Source organism: Hoplias malabaricus, chromosome 10 (genome assembly GCF_029633855.1).
Source record: "Hoplias malabaricus isolate fHopMal1 chromosome 10, fHopMal1.hap1, whole genome shotgun sequence".
In the NCBI taxonomy this organism is placed as follows: Eukaryota; Metazoa; Chordata; class Actinopteri; order Characiformes; family Erythrinidae; genus Hoplias; species Hoplias malabaricus.
In genome coordinates this window covers 6,041,414-6,067,898 of record NC_089809.1, presented here as the reverse complement: position 1 = coordinate 6,067,898, position 26,485 = coordinate 6,041,414, and the positions used below count along the sequence as shown (strand labels likewise).

The following is a 26,485-nucleotide window of genomic DNA, read 5'->3' as shown; positions in this document are numbered from 1 at the left end:
CACCACCCAAATCATACCTGCTCTAAGGTGGTCTTTTCTGGGCCCTGACCATTGAAGATCAGGGTGAAATGGGGGTAAGAAGTATGCAGAGAAACATGTGGACTACAGTCTGTAATTGTAGAACTACAAAGTGGACAGTGAATGTAGATACAAGGTAGGTGTTTCTAATCCAGTGATGGTTTAGTGTGTAACGACGGCAACTTAAACCAGGCCTTTTCCTCTAACTTCAGCTGTTAAAACATGACTCGAACCACATCTGTCTTTAAAAATAGATTGTAGTTACATCTAAAGGGTTAATATTCCGGGGTTTTTTTTCGCTCCTCTTTTTATTATTTTCTGTGAGGAATGTCACAGGCTCGCAGTGGAACATGGATAATTCTCTTCATGAAGGGGTCGTCCTGTGCAGATTTAGGAGAAAGGTGCAACGAGTGCACAAAGGGGGCGCTCGAGAGCACAGTTTTTAAGGCAAATTAAAGTATAGGGACACTCCAGGTTTCCGGTCAATTCCAACCGAGGGTGCGAGCGTGTGAACACTGGGGCAGGGGTATGGAAGCAAATCTGTCGCGTCAGACTTTGAAATATTACCACCTTTGAATTTGTTTTGCACTGAAATTATGCGTCTGAATATAATTGCTCTTGAATAGAACTCGTGAATTCACTGTTATTATTCAAGGTTAATAAATAAAGATAAAAAAAATCAAGCTCAAATTCAAACAATATATTTCGAAGTTGCTCAAATTCGGTACGAAATTCAGAAACCAAAATACGAGTTACAAAAAAATCCCATCCGGGTCACCAAGGGTGAGCAATCGATTCATTGGGATTTTCTCTTTCATCTTAAATGGTGCAGTAGTTGCATTCTGTCGAACACAACTTCCATGCCGTGGAAAAACTACACGTTTAGCTTCCTTCCGCGGATATTATCTCTTTATTTTCAGTGTCTCAAAAATCTGAAAGACTCACCAAAGACACAATATAACAGACTATTGATGTCCTGAAGATGAAGAAATTTTACTGTGGGAATGTTTTGTAACGGCCCTGTGAACAGAGCATGTGATTTGACAGAATGTGGAAAGATGAACTGTGGAGTAAATGTCCTATGGCATATTTATTTTTAATTGTCAGATTATCAAGAATCTGAAACTGATTTTACAGAAGGTGTAGCACAAATATAACATCCCAAAGTGCAGAGTTTAATTAATACAGTTTATTAATAAAGTGTTTAAACACTGAATGTTGGTGTGTATATTCACAATGTCTGGTTATTTCCAATATTATTATAAATATTTATATAGAGATTAGTGTTTGAAGATTATTTATTTGTTGTAACAATGCTTCTTGGCAATACATTTTATACAATTAAAAAGCCTTTTAATTTCCCTTTTCAATGGTGCCACATTTGTAAGGAACCTGCCTTTGTGGGAGGAGCAGTAGAGCTGAGTGTGTGGGTCGCACCCATGAAAAATTTGCCAAATCCTCTCTGCCAAAGACAATTACACTGTACAACCTGTGTTTATAAGTAATTTCTTCAGTTTTATTTGTATAAGCTCCATCTCTCAGTGCTGTTCAAATGAAAGTCATATGTCCATATGTTTAAATATGTTTAAAAAGACAAAGGCTTTCATGGGGTGTCGTAATTTTCACACGACTGTATCCCCACAGTTCATGTTTCCACATTCTGTCAAATCACATGCTCTGTTCACAGGGCCATTACAATAAACATTCCACAGTAAAATGTCTTCATCTTCAGGACATCAATAGTCTGTTATATTGTGTCTTTAGTGAGTCTTTCAGATTTTTGAGACACTTTGAAAATAAAGAGATAATATCCGCGGAAGGAAGCTAAACGTGTAATTTTTCCACGGTGTGGAAGTTGTGTTCGTATTTCGCCATCTAGCGGCGACAGAATGCAACTACTGCATCATTTAAGGTGAAAGAGAAAATCCTAATGAGTCGATTGCTCATCCTTGGTGACCCGGATGTGTATCTGAATGTTTTCACTCGTATTTTGGCTTCTGAATTTCGTACCGAATTTGAGCAACTTCCAAAAGTATTGTTTGAATTTTTTTGAGCTTTAATTTTTTTATCTGAATTTAACCTTGAATAATAACAGTGAAAAAGTGTTCTTGAAAATTCATGAGTTCTATTCAAGAGCAATTAAAATCAGATGCATAATTTCAGTGCAAAAAAAAAAAAAAAAAATCAGTGATACAAGGTGGTAATTTTTGAAAGTCTGATGAGAGATTTGCTTCCATTCAGAGGAGAGTCAATGTAGGAACAAGGAAGCTATTTTAATGGCTGATGTAATCTCTCTCTCTCTCTCTCTCTCTCTCTCTCTCTCTCTCTCTCTCTCTCTCTCTTCAGGGGTGGACTTTTGTCAAGTTCATAATTAACAGTAAACTGACTTTGTGTTCGTGTTTAGAGCAGAGAAGGTTACTGTTCAGACGGAGCTCTGGGTTTTTGTTCATCATCGCGATTAATCGGGTCTTTCTGGGTTATTATTAATTGATATTAATATTATTATTAGTATTAGTAATATTATTAATAGATGGCTGTGTGCATCCTCTGCCGTGCACTGTTTCTGCTGCTGTGTTCAGGTAAGTGTTCCTCTTGAAACCTCTCTGACAGGCAGCATCTACACTGTGTGGCCAAAAGTTTGTGGACACCTGTTCTCCCCCCTCCTCCCCTTTTGCGCACCAATGAAGACAGAAACAGTATGTTTTGCATCACTGCATCTGCTCTTCTTCTGACATACACATTGGGTAACAATTAATTAGATACATCCTGGTTTTTTCCAATTTAACTGAACTGAATGATCCAGAAATGGTTGTCTTTAAAATTGTCATGTGAATTTGTGTTGGTTGGTGTTAACTGCTCTTACGATTATTTTCTGTGGGAAGGCAATATCAGATTTCGTTAGTGGTTTAACGCAGACAGCGAACATATATCAGTCCACTGTCATAAAAAGGCTGTCACACCACTGACTGTAGACCAGTGCTGGTCCACCATGGGACCACTCAGATTACTGTCCAGTACAGGATATAACTCATTTATAATCTCCTCAAACAGATTTTACATTCACAGAGACTTTTATTCTGGAAAACAAACTAATACAAATATTACCAACAACTATGAGAAATATAATAATGAGTATAAGCCTGATATAAAATGATTAAATGCTAAAAACGTTGACACTGTGCTGGATTTAAATGATTTACTAATCTAAAGGATAACAAAAGAACCTAATGAAGGAGAAAATGTACATTGGACTGTGAATGGAAAAGTGCTAAAATGTGGCATTTTGTCTAAAATTCTGTTTAATCAGCAGCTGTCCGCCCAGAAAACGCTGTGTAAAACACTAGTGGACCTCCAACTTTGCCCTCAGTGGGTCAACAGTGGTTAGGGTGACGAGATCAGAGATGGTGAAAAAGAGGACAAGTCGTGGCAGGGTGGGCTGCCCCTCGATGCTTGGCTGAAACTTATGTTTGCTTTTAGGTCCTTTACACCTGTATTTGCTACACAGACTTAAGAATTTACAACTTAAGAACAGAACTTACATTTTCGTTTCGGCATAGCTGCTCGAAAGCAGGGGGTAGGTACATGAACTTTGCCTGACGTAAACAAGGACTACTGACGTGCAGACTGACCAATTAAATGTTTACAGAGAAGGTTATCGACCAATAACGGTAGCTCTACAGTCAGACGTCCAATCAGAAGATTTTAGGCTACTTCACCACACCCCCTTCTAACTCAAGCGAACCAAACGGAGTAGGGGAGGGCGGGACTAGTTTGTGAACGAAACTTCTCGAAGTTCTATGTAAGCTCTAGAAAAACAAAATCCTGGACATTTGTGAAAATCCGGCCGGACGTTTTTTTTAAGTCTAAAAAAGAGGACATGTCCGGGTAAAAGAGGACGTCTGGTCACCCTAACAGTGGTCCGCCGTCTCCTTGCTATCAGGGAATACTTATTATAAAGCACAACCAAACCATATCTATAGACTGTCTGTAGCGTGGCTGATTTTATTTGAAATATTTACGTATATCCCTTACTCCGGGCGAACACTAAACTGACTGTGACTGAAACTATGACAATGTTTATAAACTGGACCCGGTGACCCGCTGTTTTCAATGGAGAAGTCTGTGGTCAATGGTGTAACTTCCTGATCGACAATGAGAGACTGCGCATGCGCCCGTATGTCGCAAATGAGCAAAACCACACTCGTACACAGCAAATTCACCAGAGTTAAATCAACACAGAGTGTTGACAAGTTTACATTTTTACACTAATAGTGTTGATTTAACTCTGGTGAATTTGCTGTGTATGGCGCTAAATCAATTATATACGTATTTGAATCTGCATTTTCAATTATATTTGCATGAATTATTTATATTTGAATTATTTAAAGTTTCAGTTTCCTTGCCCAAGCCAATAGACTGTGGAATGTGTAACTAATCAGCCTCGCGAGACTGACCCTGGATTAATTCAGAAGGCACATCATTTGAATTTATCAGCTTTAGAAGATAAAAACTCTGATGTGTGTTAATGGCAGATTTCAGTGTGGACAATGACTTCATCTCAGTTCACAAATCAGGAACAACAAAACGCAGCAGTGTTTTCAGATGTACTTCACTGTGTTACAGAGTTACAGCTGCTCCTCAGCTCTGTGTGTGTTTCACTAAAGTGAAAGTTGAAAGATTTCACTGCAAACTGGTGTTCACCGGTTTTCCTATCATTAAATACCTCGGGCTGATGTGAATATACAGATATACTGTCTGTGGTTAGCTGTGCAGAACGTGAAGTGCTCTTAATGTTTAACCTACATTACATTAGATTACAGAATTGAAACAGAGCTCCTGTGCCCTGTAAAAAAAAAAATAGCTGCACTCTGAGGATCTGAGTAACGAAAGACAAGAGATCTTCTTAAATCTGAAAGTATTCATAGTTCCACCATGAAATCATTTAAAATAGTTTAAATATGGCCATTTTAATTTTAAGGAGTCATGTCTGTGGTACGGTAAAATGCTTACACTTTTGATTAACACTTATTTACAAAAGATAACTTATTTTATTGAATGCAAATTCACATCATGGAAAATTTCAGTTTAAAATTCTGCTGACATCAAATCAATCCATAGGTGTCTGCAATCCTTTGGACACAGAGTGTATCAACATAGTTACAATGTTAAAAGTGATGTGACTAAACACACATAGTAGCACAGCAGTAAAAGAGTAGTACAAGGCACTACCCTTTAATGTTAATATGACACTGCTTTAAAAACACAACCTGTGCATTATATTTATTTCAAATTTTAAAATATCAAAATACCACAAGGATCAAACCAGGGCCAATCGTCAATTTATCCTCAACTAACTCTCCATCCTGGCTGTTTCACGTGCACACGAGATGGATTCATAGCTGGAGTGTGTGTGTGTGTGTGTGTGGGCTGAGCCACAAATATATTTTATATTATGTATATAATGCAAGCCAATAAATAGTGGTTTGGTCTTGCTCTCTCACAGCTGTGTTACATTTACAGTTGTTCTGAAGGAAACTATAGCATGGGCGATCTAAGTCAGCTAAAGATGTCTGTCCTCCAGTCGGGAATTTTTACTTTGTAAAGAAACCCATAACCAGAACTCTTCATAATAAACTTGTATTAAATTCGTGAATGTATAAAAAAACATTGCACAGTTATGTTAAGAAAATATCAAAATTTATGTTGACACAAAATAAAATATTAAAATAATTAAAATTAAGATGGTGGGAACTAATAAAACTAGAAGTGTAACACACCCATTCCTGCCCAATCTCTTCACTTCCTGTTACACTTGAATAAATGTTTGTATTGGAGTGTAATTAGAAATGTACATCTGTCCTCTTACTCATCAGTGAATGTGTATGTCCCCTGTAATTTATTTCATTTAAATAAGGATTTGCTCTGTGCCCCAGGTTGTTGTATACTGCCAGGGTGTAACAAAAAACTCTAATTGAAACATGTCATGTATTGAATTAACGGAAGGTCATAAATAGTCATTTGTAGCACAGAGAGAGAAAGGGCAGCAGTGACTTGTTTGTCTAATACTGAAAGTGTCAGAACTTACTGAAAGTGTCCAGATAAAGAATAACCTCCGACCTGAGAATGTGAATTTAGTCATTTCACACGTTAAGGTTAACACCACATTATCATCAGTGTATAAAAAGACACCGTGTTGGTGGTTAAACCTTGTGGTTATGTGTTGAAACTTTTTAACCAATATGTGATAAAACCAACAGGGTTCATGTCGACTGTGACAGGGAAAGACCAAGTAAAATCAATATCTGGCAACATCTGAGGTTTAACAGTGTAGCTGGATGTGGGTTCACTATTTGGCAAACAACAGGTCACGGTTGCCTTTTCTATGTGTTATAACTGATTATTAATGACCTTTAATATATTAACAGCATAGTTAAGCGCTTAAAGACGAATGAATGAATGTTTTGTGAATATTCATTAGCTCGGTCAACATTCTGGTTCTCATTCGATAATTATGTGAGTAAATACAAAGTAGTTCACACAGCAACAACAACAAAATATCTAAATTAGTGAATATACAACATTTCTTTGACAGAACTAATTGTTTTCTGTTTTCCCAATTGCCTTGAAAATGTTTACAGTGCAGTAAACGTTGTGGTAAAAGTTGTCTTCTTTTATGTAAAAATATATCTGTCTTCACACAGGAGTATGTTTTGGGCAACGGCTGGCTTTACCCCCAGAGCTGAATAGAGCTGTTGGGGAGAAAGTGGAGTTTAAACCAACCACAGTTCCTCCTCCACCATACAGTCTGGTCTCCTGGATTTTTGGTGGAGTAACTATTTTTCTTGTACCTGGTGGTAGTTCACCTGTAATAGCCCCTGGATATGAGGGGAGAATCAGTTTTAACAGCATCACTCTGGCTCTGGAGCTCAGGAGTCTGACAACTGCAGATAATGGAGACTATCATCTGACTGTACAAACCAATACACAAGTCACAGCAATAACTACACTGAAGGTATTTGGTGAGTAAACAGGGTCCTCATTGTTGCATACACACTATACAGTGTTTGTGGACACCTGCCAATCCTAGATTTCTTTTGAAGTGAAAGGTATTAAGAGGGAATTTATTCTCACTTTACTGCAGTAACAGCATCAGCGTTTGAGCGTGCTCTGACTACTTTTTCACAACCCATTTAAACTAATGAGAAACTGATTTGTCAAATTACCCCTATTTCACTGCACTGTTTATTTCAAATAACAATGTCCCAGAGGCCAGACCTCTACATTATTACAGATTACACACACTGTGAGAAGCAGAAAAATAAATCATCACTAAGACTGAGGTTTTTTCAAAGCTGAAGTAAATGAGGTGAACACATCTGGATTTGGAAATATCAGCAGGCATGTAATATTTATGCTCTTGTTTTAAATATAAATCAGTGTAAGGTGTACCCCACCTCCTTTTATTACTCTTTAATTACAAAGTTTTTAGTTTATATATATATCACTATAGACGCTATGACCTTTGTCTTAGAGGTGTTACTTTTTTAAACTTGTTTTTCTTTGATGATCTTTGGTCTAGGCGGCACGGTGGCGCAGCAGGTAGTGTCGCAGTCACACAGCTCCAGGGGCCTGGAGGTTGTGGGTTCGATTCCCGCTCCGGGTGACTGTCTGTGAGGAGTTGGTGTGTTCTCCCCGTGTCCGTGTGGGTTTCCTCCGGGTGCTCCGGTTTCCTCCCACAGTCCAAAAACACATGTTGCAGGTGGATTGGCGACTCGAAAGTGTCCGTAGGTGTGAGTGTGTGAGTGAATGTGTGTGTGTCTGTGTTGCCCTGTGAAGGACTGGCGTCCCCTCCAGGGTGTATTCCCGCCTTGCGCCCAATGATTCCAGGTAGGCTCTGGACCCCCTGCGACCCTAAATTGGATAAGCGGTTACAGATAATGGATAGATGGATGGATCTTTGGTCTAATTTCTGTTTCCACCAGTTTAGATGCACATGATAAAGAAAAGGTAGCTGAAGTGTGTGTGAGTGCTAAGTGTCTCTGTGAAAGGGGACTGTTTTAGAAGCTGTGGTTTGGTTTGTTATATCTCTCTTTTTTATTATTATTATTATTATTATTATTATTATTATTTACAGCAAAAATATCAGGAGCGACCATTATCCTTTCACCTGATTTTCCAACAGAAGGTGTCAATGTTTCTTTTATTGTCTGTGAACAAAGTTCACCGTGCAATCCTCAAATGCAGGTTAAAGCTGAATCTTGTAAACAAGAATCCACATGTCAACACCATTCAGAAACAGTGCCATCTTCTCTGAGCCAGAACTAACAGAGAGAGGACAGTATTTTTGTTTGCTGCCAGTGGATAATTTAAGTTTGGCGTTTTTTTCCATTACTACAAGGACTCAAATAGACATTGAGTATTTCACTTAACCGTCAACACAACGTCTTTTTTTCGGAGTTAAAAATGTTTTGTTGCATGCAGAAAAGTTATTTCATTTTTCTGCAGTCGTTCATTGATTTCATAAATGTAACACAGTATAGTTTGTTTATACAGAGCACAAAGGCAAAAAGACCCTGTTCTGCGCAGTGTTATTTCATTTAAAATTTCAAAAGGGTTTTATGGCTCCCAGTGTTTTCTTTACTGTGTGAAACAGGTCCAAATGGCTCTGAGTGGTAAAGGTTGCTGACCCCTGCATTAGTGCCTATGGTGTGGGCAGTTTACTCATTTGGAAAGGCGTTGCTGAAGTGTATAGAGGTTTTAAAACATCTGCTCCCAGCCAGACAACATCTCTTTCAGGGAAGACAATGCTAAGTCACAATGTTAAATTGTGAATAAAATGTGGATCTATGAGATTTGTTTTTATATTAGGATTATTTTAGAATTGGAGTTGTATAAGCTCTAGATTATAACTTCTGTTTAAGAGTTTTATTGTCTTTGGTGTTGTTCTCGTTGACCAATTAATTTCTTAGTTTTGGCAGAAACCCCAGTGTTCGATTTCTGATGGCTCATTTACAGTAAAATGTAGTTAGACCAGTTTTTACAACTTGGATAGCACTCATGTGCCATTGTCAACCCCCTCATCCCCAGATATATTCTCATCCTGCAACCGAACCTCTTCTATTAAAGCACTGACAACATTTATGAATAGTGGCTGACAAATATGCACCTCAATCAAAACTGTGTGTTATTCCTGGGCAGATTGGCATGCCCTGGTTTGGAGTTGAGTTTGGTATTTGTTGCCTCAGATCTGGACTTTTCAGTGTCCTCTTAGAACTGCTTGGTTGCAAGGATGACAAGCCCTCTGTATTTTCCTTGCTTTCCCTCCTGAACTGAAATCTCAGTGGCTTACATGAAAAACACAACAACCAAAGTAAGATTTCAGTCCCTTGAAAAACACATTGTTTCTTTAGGGGCAAAGAAGTTCTGTGATTATAGCCTACTGCAAATAGACCACAGGAAACCTGAGCTGCACTCCGTTTCCCAGGCACAAGCCAGATCAGCTCTGCTAACTTAAAGTTGGAGAATGGATAGAGAATTATAATTTCGGTTCATGAAAATGGCTTTTCTGTATCTCATTCAGTCTATTAATGATAGCGGAAACACTGGATATTTTTGTGTTGGTTCTGGTCTTGGTGTGTGCCTCCTGACTTCCTTTATTACTCTTTAATCTCCAGTGCCAGTGTCCAACGTTACCGTTATACAGAGCGAGTCGGAGTTGATTGAATTCAACAGCACTGTCCACCTCACTTGCTCCGCCTTTGGCTCCTCCCCCATGTTCTTTTGGTTGAATGGCAGCTCTGAGGTTACAGTAGGGGGTGGAGTCATTCTGACAAATGCGAACAGAACTCTGACCATTGTGAATGTGAGCAGATACGACAAAGGACCATTTACATGTGAAGCATTCAACGTCATCAGCAACAACAGGAGTCAACCATTAAACTTCAACATTTACTGTGAGTTCCTTCTTATTATGACTTCCTGTTGTAGACTGAAACCTACATGATATACTCATTGGTGGAAATGGGCCAGAAGTGCTCTGGTACCCCATTCTTTGAAGTTGTCACGCCCTGGTCCTGTCTTGTCTGTTTTCCCCGCCATGTGCTCTCTTAGCACATGGCTCTGTTTGTTATTGTCCATGTCTCCGCCCTTGTCCTTCCTCCTCGTTATCTGTTCCAGGTATGTCTTTTCTGTGTTATGTATTTAAGTCCCCTTGTCTCACTTCCTCTTGTCGGTCATTCGTTCCAGTTCCCAGTCTTGTTGTTTCCTTTCCCAAGTCATGTTGTGTTGCTTGATGTCACTCAGTCCAGTCTGTTTGTCTCTGTCATGTCATGTTCTCATTTCACTCCCTAGGTCATGTTCTTGTTCTGTCTGTCTGTCTCTGTTATTAATCATTTCATTTTCCATTGTCTTGTTGCTCCCAAGTCTGTCTGTCTCTGTTGATCCTCTTTTAGGTTTGTTCTCTGTTTAGTCCTCTGTTTATGACTCTGTCTAGCTCTCTAGTCTGTATATCCCATTAGCACTGTTTACCACTCCATATTTAGGTTTCGTCTGTTTAACTGTGTCCTAGATTTCTTCGCTTAGCTCCTTTTGTCCAAGTCTCTGTTAGCTCTCTGTTTGTTTTCTTATTATCGAAGTCTCTCTGTTTTGTTATTCTTTTTGTAAATAAAGTTCACTGTGTTTTAGCGTGTGCGTCCGCCTCCGTCAGTCCGCCCCGCGATCAAAATTGGGACAGAACAGTTCTAGCTCAGACCTCAAGCAGCTAAGAAAAGTGCTTATAGTTCTGAACACTGAACTACATGGAAAATCATACTGCAGCAGGCTCCACCCACTGACAGTGGGGTTATCATCAGTCTGTTGTAAAAGTGGCAGTTTGTCTTTGATTGTCTAGGCATATTTATATAATTAAAATTGTGAATATTCATGTTTGGTTTATTACTGACAAATAGTGAAAATTTGCATGTTAAATTAATTCCTGTGGGCGGCACGGTGGTGCAGCAGGTAGTGTCACAGTCACACAGTTCCAGGGACCTGGAGGTTGTGGATTCAAATCCTGCTCCAGGTGACTGTCTGTGAGGAATTTGGTGCAACAGCATCACATTCTCTGATAATAACAGCACAGTGAGGTTTAGTCCAGTGAAGAGGGCGGAGAGTGGCCGTTATCATGTTAATCTCAGTAACCTGTTCAGCTTTGACACTGTGGAGTACTTCATGACAGTTATCTGTAAGTACAAAATTCACCCTCTGTTTCTGAGCTTTAAAAGTTGATTAGTAAACTGACCAGTGCTGGGTCTGTACTCCGTGTTGCAGATGGACCGGATGATGTCAACATTAAAGCTCCAGTGGAGGTGGACGAGGGTCAATCTGTGACGTTGGAGTGTGTTGCTGATTCTGTTCCAGAAGCCGTTTACACCTGGGAGTTTAATTCAACAAAAACGGAAGTAAATACAACTTTATTCACAGTGAAGGAGGCGAAATTCAGTGACAGTGGAAATTACACCTGCACGGCCTTTAATGATGTCACTAGACACAAGACGTCAGGATCATATTTTCTGGTGGTTAAAGGTAAAATATAACAATTAATTATTATGAAATATTATTCATTTTAAAAATGTTTGTGTCAAGATCCTTTTATAATCAGATTTTTTAAAAATACATTTGGAAATATGACAGACTATTTGAAAAATTACGTTTCATAACTGAGAGTCAATACATTACACCATTTTACACCAGCTCCCCTGGCCCTGTCAGGTCCCATAGATTTCCATGAATCTACTTCCATGAAAACTCCCATGGTTTATTACAACCATACTCAGTTTCATCCCAGTTCTCCAGTTATATTTTAGTATTCTCCCTTGGGGTCTTGAGTACTCCAGTTTCTTCTGAGACAGTCTCTATCAGACATTTGCAAAGTGATACTGAATCAACATTGTAAAGCGTTTATTGACCGTTTTACTGCAAATGTGTTCAAAGCTTTGTCTGCTGTGTGCTCCATCTTCCAGCATTTTCCTTCATTTGTTTAAAAGAAACAAATACCATTCATGGTTAACTTTTGGTTTCTCTGTTATGTTGCTCTACTGGGAGAAGGGCAGGTGTGACAAAGAACACTAGCTGCTCACTTCTGCAACGGTCAACAGACAACCACATTAACTGTGTGAGGAGGAACATGAAGGGAATTATCATCGCTTCACTATCATCAATGATTTCAATTAAACAGTTAAACAGGTGCTAAAATTATGATTGTGCAGCAGTGTTAGAGAGTGCTATTTCAGGACAGATTTGTTACAGTATTAGATCACATTCACCCAACATACCTCCTGATGATACTGATGATACCTGGTATGTGTGATTGTCTACTGCACAGAATCTTTAATAGCATCTGATTAAATGCATGAAATGACTCAATCTTGATCAATTTGTTGTTTCAGAGAAAGGAACTCTGAGTGCAGGTGGAGAACCACTGTCTCCTGGAGCTATAGCTGGGATCGTAATTGGAGTTTTACTTGGTGTCGCAGTCGTTTTTGGCTTGATTGTCTACTTTGTGAAAATTAAAGGAAGGTAAAAAACACGGCATGTTTCTCTTTGTGATGTAGATCATATAGGAAGTGATTACAACTGTAAGATCCCTTTTTTTGTGGGCTGTAGACGGTGATGTTCTATTGTGCATGCAAATCCACAGCTAGTATAATTACCATAAGGTTATTAGTAGCTGTACATGGAGAAATCAGAGCAATAAAGACACAGAGTCAAGCGTTCTCTCCAATCTCTAGTTTATTCATACATTTGCTGCAGTATATACCAGACTATTGTCACGTCTTTATTCATTATTACATCATCTCATTGCCCAAACCCAGACTCTCCCTAACCAGCACATTATGAGGTACACATTTCTGTTATCTTATTTTCTCTTGTCAGCATAATGTTTGCAGACAGTTAGGTCAAGTTTTCTACCCAGGAAGTTCTTCAACAAATTAATGAGACTTCTCTAATCTATCTAGAGATCTTACTTCTCTAATTTATCTACAGAAGTGCAGTGTTAAGCACCTTCCCTCCCCCCTACTCCAGGGTCATTTCCTGATCATGTAATTAGCACTTTAAGGTCAGAATATGTTCTACACTTCTACACTCCAATCACAATGTATGACAGCCATTATAGAGTGTATTGGTGGGTTATCATCATTATTATCTCACTAATATATAACTATTGTTGGCTAAAGTGGTGAAAAAGTGGTTTTCCAGAGCAGTACTGCTCCATCTAATAGAGTTGGGATGAATTAAAGTGATGTTTTTTTTGCAAACGTTATCTAACCTCGCAAATTTTCTTCGTTCAAATATTCAAAGAAATGTTCCAGCAGTAGAGGCTGTTATTGCAGAAAAGTGAGACGCAAACTCCCTACTAATACCCTTCATTTTAGATTAGCAAGTTATCGCAACCTTTCGTTCCAGTAGTGTGTTTTAGCTTCTGTGTAGAAGGAAATATCCAAATCATCATTTACACAGTGGTAAAAGGTCCATTGTTTTTGTTTCTGTCGGAAAAAAACAGAACTATTTATAGTCCTCTTTATTCCTGGTAAATGATTCACTCGGCTTTTTAAAGAATGACTCCTAACTAAATCACTACAAGGGGATGACAGAGATATAGGGGCGATGATCTTATAACGGGGAGTGTATGGAATGCTATTGACCTCAGCCTCGCTATGAAACATAAAGATGGGAGTTGCTGCTGAATCGGTCGACTAAAGCGCGTTCATCACACACGGCAGGTTCAGCTGTAGGAAATGGGTCTGAACATTAATGAGAGCACTAAGACGAGGTTAAATTGAGCCAAACAAACACAAGGAGAGAGAAAAATCAAGAGTACAGATTAAACATAGAGAAAACGTGAATGAGAGCTTCTGCTCTTTGCTCCTCGCTCCCGGGATCTCGCACTGAACTGAGCTGTGGCTCATTCTTGTTTAAAGGAATGAACATCCTGACCAGGTCTGTTTAGACGGGGGGAGTAGAAAGTAATATTATGAATAAATTATTATTACTGCCCTGAAACTTTTCTGCCCCCAGAAGACACAAACTGTAACGCCTGTTTTTATTGTATTTTATTGATTTAAACACATAGACCAACACAAAGCTCAACAGAAGACATCCAGAGTGGAGGTACGTGTCCAAAAAATCATCTGTTCAATAAAACCCAGTGTCACAGCACTGTTCAATGTCACCCTTCATGTTTTTAATTTCCCATTCAAACGGTAATTGCATATTATTTATTTATAATTTCATCCATTACCATTTTCCCAAACTGTAAATCAATAAATGAGTAAATAACACAGACACAATGGGACTCAACCCCTAACAGCGATGTCTCCATCAGATAAACTGCACTTAAAGCCTTCCTCTTTGAGAGAGTCTTGCATCAAGTCTCAAAAAATCCATAACTTGATTTTTTAATGTACAACATATATTTTATGTTAGATTTGATTAGCATTTTGTTGGTAGATCTTTGCATCACACCAAATCTTTTTTTGGCTTTTAACATTTGTATATTTCTTTTATATTACAGCACCACAAAATCAAGGCAAACAAGTGAGTCACTCTATTTCCTCTGTCTCTCTTACATCAACACTTCGTACAGATTCTGCTGTGATATTAAACATCATACGTCAGGATTGGAATCTTTCCCAGATGATGCAAATCTTACAGTAAAACACTAAAGTGATTTGAGTGATCCTCGTTAGTCACAGTATCTCTGCCAGAGGTTTGATTCCCTTAGGAGGAGAATGCAGAATTTTGTGGGAGGAGGGGGCAGCCTTGGCCAAACGTTTAGAGAAGCAGGCCCCACGACCGGCAGGAACATCCATGGCTGAAGTGCCCTTGAGTAAGGCACCTAAACCCCGAAATGCTTTTTGGGTGCTGAGGATAGCTATCCTCTACTCTGGGTGTGTGTATTCACTGCCATGGAAGGGTTAAATGCAGGGATCAAATTGTATTGTATGGTTGTACAGGGTGGGCCATTTATATGGATACACCTTAATAAAATGGGAATGGTTGATGATATTAACTTCCTGAAACTATGGGTACTGGAAGCCTGTGCTAGCATTTCTCCTGCAGTGTTGCTATCAGTGTGTGAAGAGTGGGAGAAGTGGTAAGAAACTTGTAAATAACTAAAGCATAAAGTTGCGTTAAAACCAAGCACACCATTGTTTTTCTTGTGAAATTCCCAGTAAGTTTGATGTGTCACAAGACCCTCTTCCCATTGAAAAAACAAAAGTTGGATCCAAAATGGCCGCCATGGTCACCACCCATCTTGAAAAGTTTCCCCCCTCCCATATACTAATGTGCCACAAACAGGAAGTTAATATCACCAACCATTCCCATTTTATTAAGGTGTATCCATATAAATGGCCCACCCTGTATAATAATCAAAAAACAAAGTCATTGTCCCAACATAGTGATTTAACAGGAGAAGGAAAAAGCCTTCTTGATTTTTAAAGGGAAGTTAATGTAAAACGATTTATTTTGAGTAGCTGTGGAGTGTTTGTGTTGGCCTCTGATCTCAGGTGGGCTCTAGATCCACCACAGGCCTTATTTGGAAGCATTTAAAGAAGGCAAATGAATGAATGAGATTACAATATGTTTCACACCAGATTACTACCAAAGACTAGACTTACAACTCAAATATTGAATTAGGCCAGGATTTGTTTCTCTTAAGGTGCTTTACTTTATGTTTTATTGTTTTATTCCTAGCTCTATGAGAATGTGAGAGCTTTACAGAATATTAAGCCACCTTCTGGTGAAACTCAGGTAAGCAGCAATATTTCATCATATTTATTTGTCAGCAACTTCATTTACTCGAAGCTATTTCCCTGGCAGAAATCTCTAGTGTAAATATATCTGCAACCAGTCAACCAGGCAGAAAATGGTGAAAGATGACAATGATGAAATAACAAGTTACATCATCTTGAAACTATTCAACTTATCTACTATTTCTCATTATTCATTCGTCGATTCATTGTCCATGAGCTCTTTTCCAGTTCAGAGCCAGGGTGTGTCCGGAGACGACCCGGAATCACTGGGGGTGACACACCCTGGAGTGGCCCAAGTCCTGTTCCTCATTATGAGATTACTTTGTGAAAAAGAATATTCAACCTAAAGTATTTCTATATTTTATTTATAGTAATCCATTCTTTGCAGAAAAGTATTTGTCTAGAGACGGACCGATCATTTTATAAGATTCTTTTTCATAATTAAATTAGAAATATTAGATATAGACCAGATTTAATATGAACTTAATTAAGATGATGTTTCTCTCTGTTATTAACTACTGAAAATATTCTGTCCGTAATAGAACATGTTATGGCAGCAGTAAAAATGACGTGCTAATCATCGTCTGGTTGAGGATGTTTTATTGTTGTAAACTCCCTTGACCAGTCAGTGTTGTCTTTCTTAATATGTAAAGTAATAAATGAGTGGGGGCTCAGTAATTGGTGCTTTTCTCAGAAGCAGGTGGCTAATGATAACATCCACACACACAGTTCTATTTAAGTCATGTACTGCTTTGAGATAAGAATCTAGTTTCTGATAAACACTTACAGTGCTGATGTTGCTTACACAGGCCAAACATTTTTGAGAGATGCAACTGCTTTGTGGCTGACTTTTGAAGTTTCCGCTGTCCAATAGCAGCACTTACAGTTGTCCAGGGCAGCTCTAGCAAGATCTGAACTTTGATTATCTGATAAAGATGGCATCCTATGATAATGTCATATTGAAACTCACTATGTTCTTCATTACGTCCCGTTCTTTAAATGTTTGCCCATGAAGTGTGTATGAACATATGTTTGAGGCAGTTATACACGTGGCCATGATGTGCCTCAGGAAGAACATTTCTCTGCAAAAAGATAAGAACACAATATCAAAATGGGGCAGCACGGTTGCGCAGCAGGTAGTGTCGCAGTCACACAGCTCCAGGGACCTGAAGGTTGTGGGTTCGATTCCTGCTCCGGGTGACTCTTTGTGAGGAGTGTGGGTGTGTTCTCTCTGTGTCTGCGTGGGTTTCCTCCAGGTGACTGTCTGTGAGGAGTGTTGTGTTTTCTCCCTGTGTCTGCGTGGGTTTCCTCCGGGTGACTGTCTGTGCGGAGTGTGGTGTGTTCTCCCTGTGTCTGCGTGGGTTTCCTCCGGGTGACTGTCTGTGAGGAGTGTGGTGTGTTCTCCCTGTGTCTGCGTGGGTTTCCTCTGGGTGACTATCTGTGAGGAGTGTGGTGTTTTCTCCCTGTGTCTGCGTGGGTTTCCTCCGGGTGACTGAATGTGAGGAGTGTGGTGTGTTCTCCCTGTGTCTGCGTGGGTTTCCTCTGGGTGACTGTCTGTGAGGAGTGTGGTGTGTTCTCCCTGTGTCTGCATGGGTTTCCTCCGGGTGACTGTCTGTGAGGAGTGTGGTGTGTTCTCCCTGTGTCTGCGTGGGTTTCCTCTGGGTGACTGTCTGTGAGGAATGTGGTGTGTTCTCCCTGTGTCTGCGTGGGTTTCCTCTGGGTGACTGTCTGTGAGGAGTGTGGTGTGTTCTCCCTGTGTCTGCGTGGGTTTCCTCCGCATGCTCTGGTTTCCCCTCACACTCCAAAAACACACGTGGGTAGGTGGATTGGCGACTCAAAAGTGTCAGTAGGTGTGAGTGTGTGAGTGAATGTGTGAGTATTGCACTGTGAAGGACTGGCGCCCCCTCCAGGGTGTATTCCCGCCTTACGCCCAATGATTCCAGGTAGGCTCTGGACCCACCACGACCCTGAACTGGATAAGCGTTTACAGATAATGGATGGATGGAAGTTGTTTCATTTCCACCCCCAGATTTTAATAACAATAATTCAGCTGTAACTTGCGTTTGTGTTGATCTTTCTGTGATTTCAGCAACAGCCTAATGACTTTGTTTGGGTTTAAGACATTTTACATCATGGATCTTTTCTTCTTAGGAATCATGCTATGAAACTGTGGCCTATGAAAATACCCAATTTCGGCCCAAAATTAACAGCAAGTCTGCAGCTGTGGTGAGGTCTCGTTGACACCTCAGACACAGAAGCATCAGGTGAGCAGCTCGGCTTCTTTTAATCACAGCGACAGTGGTCAAAGAAACCTGCAGAAACAGAACATATCAGTAATGGGCAGTTAGTGTCTCAACTGAATTTAAAAGCATTTGCTTTGTCAGATTAAAGAGTACTGTATAAAAGTAAGTTAGTAACAGCTTCAGCTTTAGGTGGGCAGTATTTTTAAATGAATTATTTTGTCCTCACAGTGACTGTATATGTCTACCGTGTTAGCGCTGTGGTCTTTAGCATTAATATTACAACTGTTTGCTAAACAGGAACAATGAAGTGGATTTCAATTTCTCCACACTCCTGAGGAGAAAATCTTGTGATTTTTTTTTTGCTTTTACACTACAGTTGCTTTGTAATTATATCAATGAACATAATTGATGTTTCTAAGTTGTTGCTTGGGCGGCGTGGTGGTGTAACAGGTAGTGTTGCTGCTACACTGTTCCAGGGTCCTGGGGTTGTTGTCTGTGAGGAGTTTGGTGTGTTCTCTGTGTGTGCCCACCATTTTCCTCCCACCATCCAAAAACACACATGGTAGGTTGATTGGTCATGCTAAATTTTCCATAGATGTGTGTTGCCCTGTGATGGACCGGTGCCTCGCCCAGGGTGTGTTCCTGCCTTCTTCATTGATTCGAAGTAGGCTTCAGACCCGCGATGACAGAGACTGAATGATTAATGGTCAGTGAAGGATCGCGATGATTCTGAAGCTGTAATTGTAAGGTAGTGTTCCCGTATATGTCCTTACACTTTGTATTTAGACTCAGTGGACATTAGGTCTGCTTTGTACACTACATTAGTCCAGTGATAATTGGATATTCACTTATTGATGAATTCCTTCACCTTCTGGAACCTCTTCATCATGATCCGAGTTTTTGGGCACAAGGCAATAGCACACGATGGACAGGGTGCCAGTCAGTCACAGATGATGAGATATTGAATTTGTGTAAAATAAAGCTTGGCCAATAGAGGGAACTGTCAGGGAGTGAATACACAAAGTGAACACACTGCTGCTAGTGGAGTAGTGTTTTCATTCAGCTTTTTAAACACTTGAATTTTACGTACGTTGCTGTATATAAATGAGTATCTTTGATCATTCTGTAGTTTGTGATTTGCCCATTTAAGGAATTCAAAGTCCAAACTGGATTTATGTTTGAAAAAATGAGTGGATATTTTGAAAGTTACTGCCATCTTTCCCAGTGTCATCATCAAAATTTCCTTTTCTATTTTTGCCTGACTTTATTTTGTGATGTCAACATTAACTGTATTAATGTAATTAATTGTAATTAAATGTAATATATCTATATATATATATGTGTTCTACCATCTACAGGGGTTGAACAATGAAATTGAAACACCTGGTTTTAGACCACAATAATTTATTAGTGTGGTGTAGGGCCTCCTTTTGTGGCCAATACAGCGTCAATTCGTCTTGGGAATGACATATACAAGTCCTGCACAGTGGTCAGAGGGATTTGAAGCCATTCTTCTTGCAGGATAGTGGCCAGGTCTCTATGTGATGCTGGTGGAGGAAAACGTTTCCTGACTCGCTCCTCCAAAACACCCCAAAGTGGCTCAATAATATTTAGATCTGGTGATGGGGCCATGGGAGATGTTCAACTTCACTTTCATGTTCACCAAACCAATCCTTGCCGGTTCCACCAGTCTTGCTGTGTGTATTGGTGCGTTGACGTCCTGATACACGGCACCGCCTTCAGGACACAATGTTTGAACCATTGGATGCACATGGTCTTACTGGTGCAATGTGCAGTTAATGAAGATTGGCCACCAGGCTGCTCCAATTTAGCCATGAAACCTCCCACACTACAATGACAGGTGTTTCAGTTTCATTGTCTAACCCCTGTATGATTGCTTATGTGTATATGAAGGTATGTGGTATGTAATAGTATATTCATAAAATATACTATATGAAAATATGTATTAAATGTTTTTCTCTGTTTTGAACATGATAATATTTCGCACAATGCAAAAATCCTTAAAATGTGTAAACAAAATGTACAACCAAACAAACAAAAATGGTTAAAAATGATTAAAATTTAAATCCTGGGGCCAGATTCACCAGGAAAAAAGGATTTTAAGTTCATAAAAATTTTCATAAACAACAATTAACAAGAAAGTGAATGTAGCCATGTCATGTTCAGGGAAACACCACAGTTTATTAACAAATATGTGATGGAGCAGTCTTCTTTCCAACTGTAAATGGATGTGGGTTCACTATTTGGCAAAAAAAACAGGTTTTGCCATTTCTACTTATGTGCTATGAATGATTATTAATGACTTGTAATGTGATTACAACCTAATTAATTCCAAAAATAATCAGAATGTAAACAATGTAATGTAAACAATGCAATAAACAGAATGTAAACAAATGATTAACATTTGTAAGTGTTGTTTTATTCCAAACAAATGCTAACATTATGGTAAATGCGTAGTATTATCTGTAAGATTTCACCATCACTATATTTACAAAGTAACGGAACGAACGTTACGATGTGTTTGGGAGATGACCCACGTGGCTAGCCGCTGTGGGGCGGGGCCTGGGTGTGACGTAGCGTGTATTCACAGAAACGAAGATCTTCATTGGTCTATGTGTGTTCCTCCCTTTTGACTTGTCGGGTTTTGTCATTTGTTGGGTCTGTTTTTTTGTTGTTCTGTCTCAGTCCTAGAGCTGTTGTTAGTTAGAGCGGAGTTTAAACTACAGTGGCCCACAGCGCGGGGATTAGTGACTAATATTAATAGTATGTTCAGAGAGGGGCTCGAGCTGATGGCTGCGCGCGCTCTGTGCCGCGCGCTCTCTCTGCTGCTGTTTGCAGGTAAGCGTTTATTCAGATTTGAAATGCAGTAAAAGTACGTTGCCAAATGAAGTGTATGTAGCCTTTATGAAACATTACAAATCTAATTACAGTCATTTTTATGAAATAAGGCAAAGCATGATTAAAAAATGTACAAAATGTTTACATTAAAAAATAAGGTTATGTTTTAGACGGGTCCTGACTTTCATTTTTTAAATTGTTACATTACTTTTTAACTACTATATTAATTTATATAACACAGAGTAATATCACAAATATTATCACCCAGTCCTTGGCAAGTGTAGTGTGTGTAAAAAAGGATGTAGAAGTGTAGTTGCAAGGCGTGGTAAATCTGCTGTACATAGCCTATAAAAACCGTTACTGCATTGGTGAGCTAATTGTGTCTAAATGGTGTTTACTAATGAGGACACTAATTGTGGAGCTTGTGCAATTGCATGTTTCCCCACTCCTAATTTGATGAAAGACTTCTGACGCTTAACAGTTTATGCTCAGTTTCTTTTGCTTTCTTGTGTTGAGGAATGTTCTTTTTGATATGTTTTGAAATCCTGTCAAATTTAGCATCAGTAATGAACCAAAACCTTTTTTGCCTTTGCTTGTAAAGAGCTTATGCGGGGTTCTCCTTTTATACCCATTATATTCACCTGGTGGGGTTGCTTTAAAAACCCTTCACTCTTATTTTGCCCCAGTCGTAATTTTTTGTTTTTTGCAGTCAGCTAGTTTAGAATTGGTTTATATCACCAACCAGAACGTTTAAAAAACATCTGTAAATGTTTCCAGGTGTAAATAATAATAATTAAAAAAAACTGCTGTCTCTTGTGAATGGGTCAAAAAGTTAATCTTTATCTATAAATGAAACCATAAATGTTTCTGTCATCCATAATGTAAAAATGTATTTTTATTTTTAACATATATCTGTCTTCACACAGGAGTATGTCTTGGGCAACAGCTGGCTTTACCCCCAGAGCAGAATAGAGCTGTTGGGGAGAAAGTGGAGTTTAAACCAACCACAGTTCCTCCCCCACCGTACAGTCTAGTCACCTGGATTTTCGGTGGAGTAAACATTTATCTTGTAGCTGGTGGTGGTTCACCTGTAATAGCCCCTGGATATGAGGAGAGAGTCAGTTTTAACAGCAGCACTCTGGCTCTGGAGCTCAGGAGTCTGACGATTGCTGATAATGGAGAATATCATCTGAATGTACAAACGAAGTCCTTATCTACAGCAAAAACTACACTGAAGGTATTTGGTGAGTAAACAGAAATAACTGAAGAGTTATTGAATCAGACTTACTTTAATGTCTCCTAATGTAGAATTTTAGTGCTGTTTTCTCAGATGACAGCAACCGAGACACTCCAAGCAGAAGTGAAAATGACTCCCCTATAATTAAATAAATATCTAAACATGTCCATTTCCTTCATACTGATAGCATCATTCACACAAATGGGGCATGTAATCTGAGATCACACTGGGGAGTGCATTTCTGAAATGCACTCAGGACTGGAGATCAGGCAAATTCTCTTTGTATTCAGAACCAGAAATATCTTTCTAAACAACTGAAATAGAAGATATTTTACATGTTTGTTCCTAACGCTATTCTGAGGAGCATTACCAAAGAATTTCCAAATGTAGAGCACAGACTTAGATTTATGCAAAATATTTTGTGTTAAAAATGATCTGGAACCTTTTGTAAAAGCAGTGCTTAGTCCATCATTCAAAGGTTAAACATCTGCACTAAATATAAACATCTAGTTCACATATCTACAGTGTTTTTTTAATATTTATTGTGATTTTATTTTTAAAAATTGCCCAGTTCTCCTGTAGTGTCTTGCTTTATGTTGAGCTTCTTCAAATATAATGTGTGTCGATGCTGATTTGTAAACTTATATATGTTAATACTTTTCCCTACTCTCCATTTTAATCACTGCCAGTTCTTATCCACAGACTAACAACATCCTCACACTCTCATGATCCTCAGAGTGTTTTCTCGTCTCATGTTCTGAGTAGATGGAATTTGAAATCCAGATTTATGAAGATAAAGCCTGTAGACACTTGTACCGCCCTGGAGCTTTAAAATCTCAGAAGGGTGGAGTGTAAACATAATGGTTTAACACAGTTTTAAAAGTGTGTTATAATACTGTACTCACTGAGGAAATTTAATTAATTACTTTTCTTTATTGAAGCACACACCGTGGTCTCTGTTTGAAAGGTGACTTTTTCATTCTTTCTTGGTTAAAGAAGTCTAGATAATTCTGTGGCTTCAGTGTTGTACAACTGTCTAGCAACTCGAATGCCGGAAGGTCGGCCTGAAATGACTAGTTTAAGGAAAGACAGAGCCTTCATCTCAGGAGTTCAAATCCCAGAATAACAACTGAAACAATAAGGTGGTTCTGTGTATAAGTAGGAAACCCTGTTTACTTTCGTGAACAAGCTAAATATAAAATATTAAACCGAGATTTAAAATGCGAATCATTTGCTGTGAAGTTCTGTAACTGATTGTGTAATACTCTTTGGATGATCTGGTGTAATTTTATATATTGAACAATGCCCTTACAGTTTTGTTACAGTGTATTACAAGCTGTTGCTACATTACTACGACCTCAAATGAATAGTTGCACTATAAAAGTGACATGAACATAGACTTCTGTTACAGATTAACAATTCTGGCCCCATATTATAAAATGATATGGTACATTATCACTCCTATGCCATTGTCCACTCCACTCATCCCCTTATATATTCTCATAAAAAGAATAAAGGATTGGCAAAAATTATGAAAACTGTCTAAAATATGTACACCTCAGTTTAAAATGAATATCTTTCCAAGGCCAATTGGAAAATACCTGACTGGTGTGCAGTTGGTATTTGCTGCCTTAGGCCTTCATTTTTGAGAGTCCTTTTAGAACTGCTTGGTTGCAATGATGACAAGTCCTCTGTTTTAATAATGGAATAATAATGGTAATACTGGTATCTGAATACAGGATTTGGACAGTTGTTATGTTAATAAGCAATGCTAGTTCTGGCCTTGGTGTGTGCCTCCTGACTTCCTTTATTACTCTTTAATCTCCAGTGCCAGTGTCCAACGTTACCGTTACACAGAGCGAGTCGGAGTTGATTGAATTCAACAGCACTGTCCACCTCACTTGCTCCGCCTCTGGTTCCTCCCTCAAGATTTTTTGGCTGAATGGCAGCTCTGAGGTTACAGTAGGGGGTGGAGTCCTGACCGATGGGAACAGAACTCTGACCATTGTGAATGTGAGCAGATACGACAAAGGGCCATTTACATGTGACGCATCCAACGTCATCAGCAACAACAAGAGTCAACCTTTAGTACTCAGCATTTACTGTGAGTTCATTCTTCTTATGACTTCTTGTTGTAGACTGAAATCTACATGATATACTCATTGGTGGAATTGGGCCAGAAGTGCCTTGGAAGCCAGTAGTGGGACAGAACGGCTCTGACTCAGATATTGAGCTGCAGTGAAGCTGCCTCTGGGTTTAATTTTTTTTTAACTCTTTCCTGAAATTTCTGGAAAGTTCAAACCACATGTAGTGTTAAAAAAGGAAAGTCATGCTGCAGCAGGCGCCACTGCAGCAGGCGCCACAGGCGTCAATGGTAAAAACTGACAGCAGGTAAATCATCAATGAGTTATAAAATTGGCTATTTAATTTTATTATAAATTTTTGACCACTGATGTAAAACATAAGGGTAATTTTTTTAGTGTAGTTTCTGCTTTGCTGAAAATCTTTTTCGGATTTACTTGTTCCTTACACTTTCAATGATCACACGCACACACAAAAATCGGAGGTATTTAATACAATGCTTTTAAAATCAGTATATTGTCCCTGAAAAAATAAAAATAATAGTGGCACCTTCCACCATTGGGTATATCTGACATCTCAGCAACAGCATGATGACTCTAAAGCTGACTGAACAAGGACTATTCCATTACAGATGGTCCAGACAATGCTTCACTTACAGCCCACCCTATGACCCCCCACCACAGCTCTGGGTCAAACCTCACCCTGAAATGCTCAGCTAAGTCCAGCCCAGAGGCTGAGTTTCAGTGGGCTCTGAATGGAACAGGGCTGAGTCTAAAGGGTCCACAGCTCAAGCTTACCAACATTCAGATAAATCAGAGTGGCAGCTACACCTGCACTGCCCATAACACCAAGAGTCTGAGATACTCCACATCTGAACCCATCAGCATCACGGTACTGGGTGAGTCAGAGCCTGGAACTGGGACTTTACTGATTAATTTTTTTGGCATTCGTTGTTGATGAGAAAGTAGGCAATGGCACATTTAGAAATGTTTTGAATTTATTCAATAGATATTCACTAGAACATCTGCCCAAGAACAGTTGTTCAAAAGTGAGAGTCTGCCATTTTGATTATTGCTTTTCAGGTCAAAATGGCTCTCAAACACTTGTCAAAAATACTTTAGTGAGAAAAAGATATAGACACAAAATAAGAACATTTGTAAAAGACTGGAACACTCTGGAATAAGTTGTTCATTGTTCATCGCTGGTGATAAAAGCAGAAAGCCCTTAAGCAAAAATGTTATAAAGGCATTTAACACAAGCCACACCCACTCACTTCGGCTGCATCTAAAATGGCTGGACGAAGCACTTTGAAACTGAAAATACATCTGCACAACACCTGGCACCACACCAAAACAGTTACCATCAGATAAGTTAGAAGAGAAAAGAAAGCTTCAAGATTTGATTTGGCCTGTGATGGTTTAATGCCCTGCTCACTGTGTTTCTGCTGTGATTCCTGGTAGGCATCGAGCCGACCATGGCCCTGATCAGAATGAAGGACTTACAGAAGATAAATGAATGAATGTTAATACTTCGGTGCATGAGGCTGATAAAATAGTTTACATTTTAAAAGGATTCATTTAATTTTTATTTTTTATATTTATTAAGTGTCTGGCCAAGGCAACACTTGCCAGTAAAGTAACTGAGCCGTAAGCAACAAATGTGAAACAGATTTGGCCCAAAAGCCTATCTGGGTTGCTCTTGATGGCCAATTTAACTGGAAATGGAATAAATGAATACTCTGACTTTAGCAATGTCCATGAAATCTCAGTGTAACTGTTACATCAATGATCTTTCCTTGATTTCCACAGTTTCCCTTAACTGTCATTTCTAAATGACATTTCAGAAAGTGGAAACTCCAAACTTGTTTATAACATTTCACTGTGCTGTTGGCATTAGTCAGCACAAATGGTCAGTTAATCTAATGGTGAGACAGCATCTTAGAGGAACTGATGTATGATGAGTGTTGGCAGAAGATTGGAAGAGACGTTATCAGCGGCCAAACACGATGCCTGTTTTAAACCTGCAAAACCAAGATGAAGTAACTATGGCTTGATTAGTTAATTAAGTGAAGAGATTTTACAGCAGGAAAAGTTTTTCCACATGCTACAAATCATAAAATGTTTTGTGGCATGTGCAATCATCTACAGATCATCTAATAAAAAAACTCCAGAGTATTGTTATTTTTTTCCAAATTAACAAAACCCGTCACTTGGGAGGAGGCCCCCAGACATTGCACACTTTACACTTGTATA

General features: G+C 39.0%; 2 protein-coding genes across 2 annotated transcripts in view; both read left to right on the top strand.

Moving 5' to 3' along the window:
- Window positions 1-18,407, top strand: part of LOC136708580 (carcinoembryonic antigen-related cell adhesion molecule 20-like) — a 48,062-nt gene extending 29,655 nt beyond the window's left edge. Inside the window, exons 5-13 of the mRNA XM_066683214.1 lie at window positions 6,720-7,037; window positions 9,693-9,971; window positions 11,326-11,580; window positions 12,444-12,573; window positions 14,129-14,166; window positions 14,570-14,592; window positions 15,754-15,810; window positions 17,964-18,076; window positions 18,353-18,407. Coding sequence (XP_066539311.1) covers window positions 6,720-7,037; window positions 9,693-9,971; window positions 11,326-11,580; window positions 12,444-12,573; window positions 14,129-14,166; window positions 14,570-14,592; window positions 15,754-15,810; window positions 17,964-18,053 — 1,190 coding nt within the window. The 3' untranslated portion in view covers window positions 18,054-18,076; window positions 18,353-18,407. The remainder of the gene's footprint in view (window positions 1-6,719; window positions 7,038-9,692; window positions 9,972-11,325; window positions 11,581-12,443; window positions 12,574-14,128; window positions 14,167-14,569; window positions 14,593-15,753; window positions 15,811-17,963; window positions 18,077-18,352) is intronic.
- Window positions 18,408-20,746: 2,339 nt separating this feature from the next.
- LOC136708579 (hemicentin-1-like) overlaps window positions 20,747-26,485 on the top strand; it is a 42,319-nt gene continuing 36,580 nt past the window's right edge. The window contains exons 1-4 of the mRNA XM_066683213.1: window positions 20,747-20,914; window positions 21,841-22,158; window positions 23,980-24,255; window positions 24,865-25,131. Coding sequence (XP_066539310.1) covers window positions 20,842-20,914; window positions 21,841-22,158; window positions 23,980-24,255; window positions 24,865-25,131 — 934 coding nt within the window. The 5' untranslated portion in view covers window positions 20,747-20,841. The remainder of the gene's footprint in view (window positions 20,915-21,840; window positions 22,159-23,979; window positions 24,256-24,864; window positions 25,132-26,485) is intronic.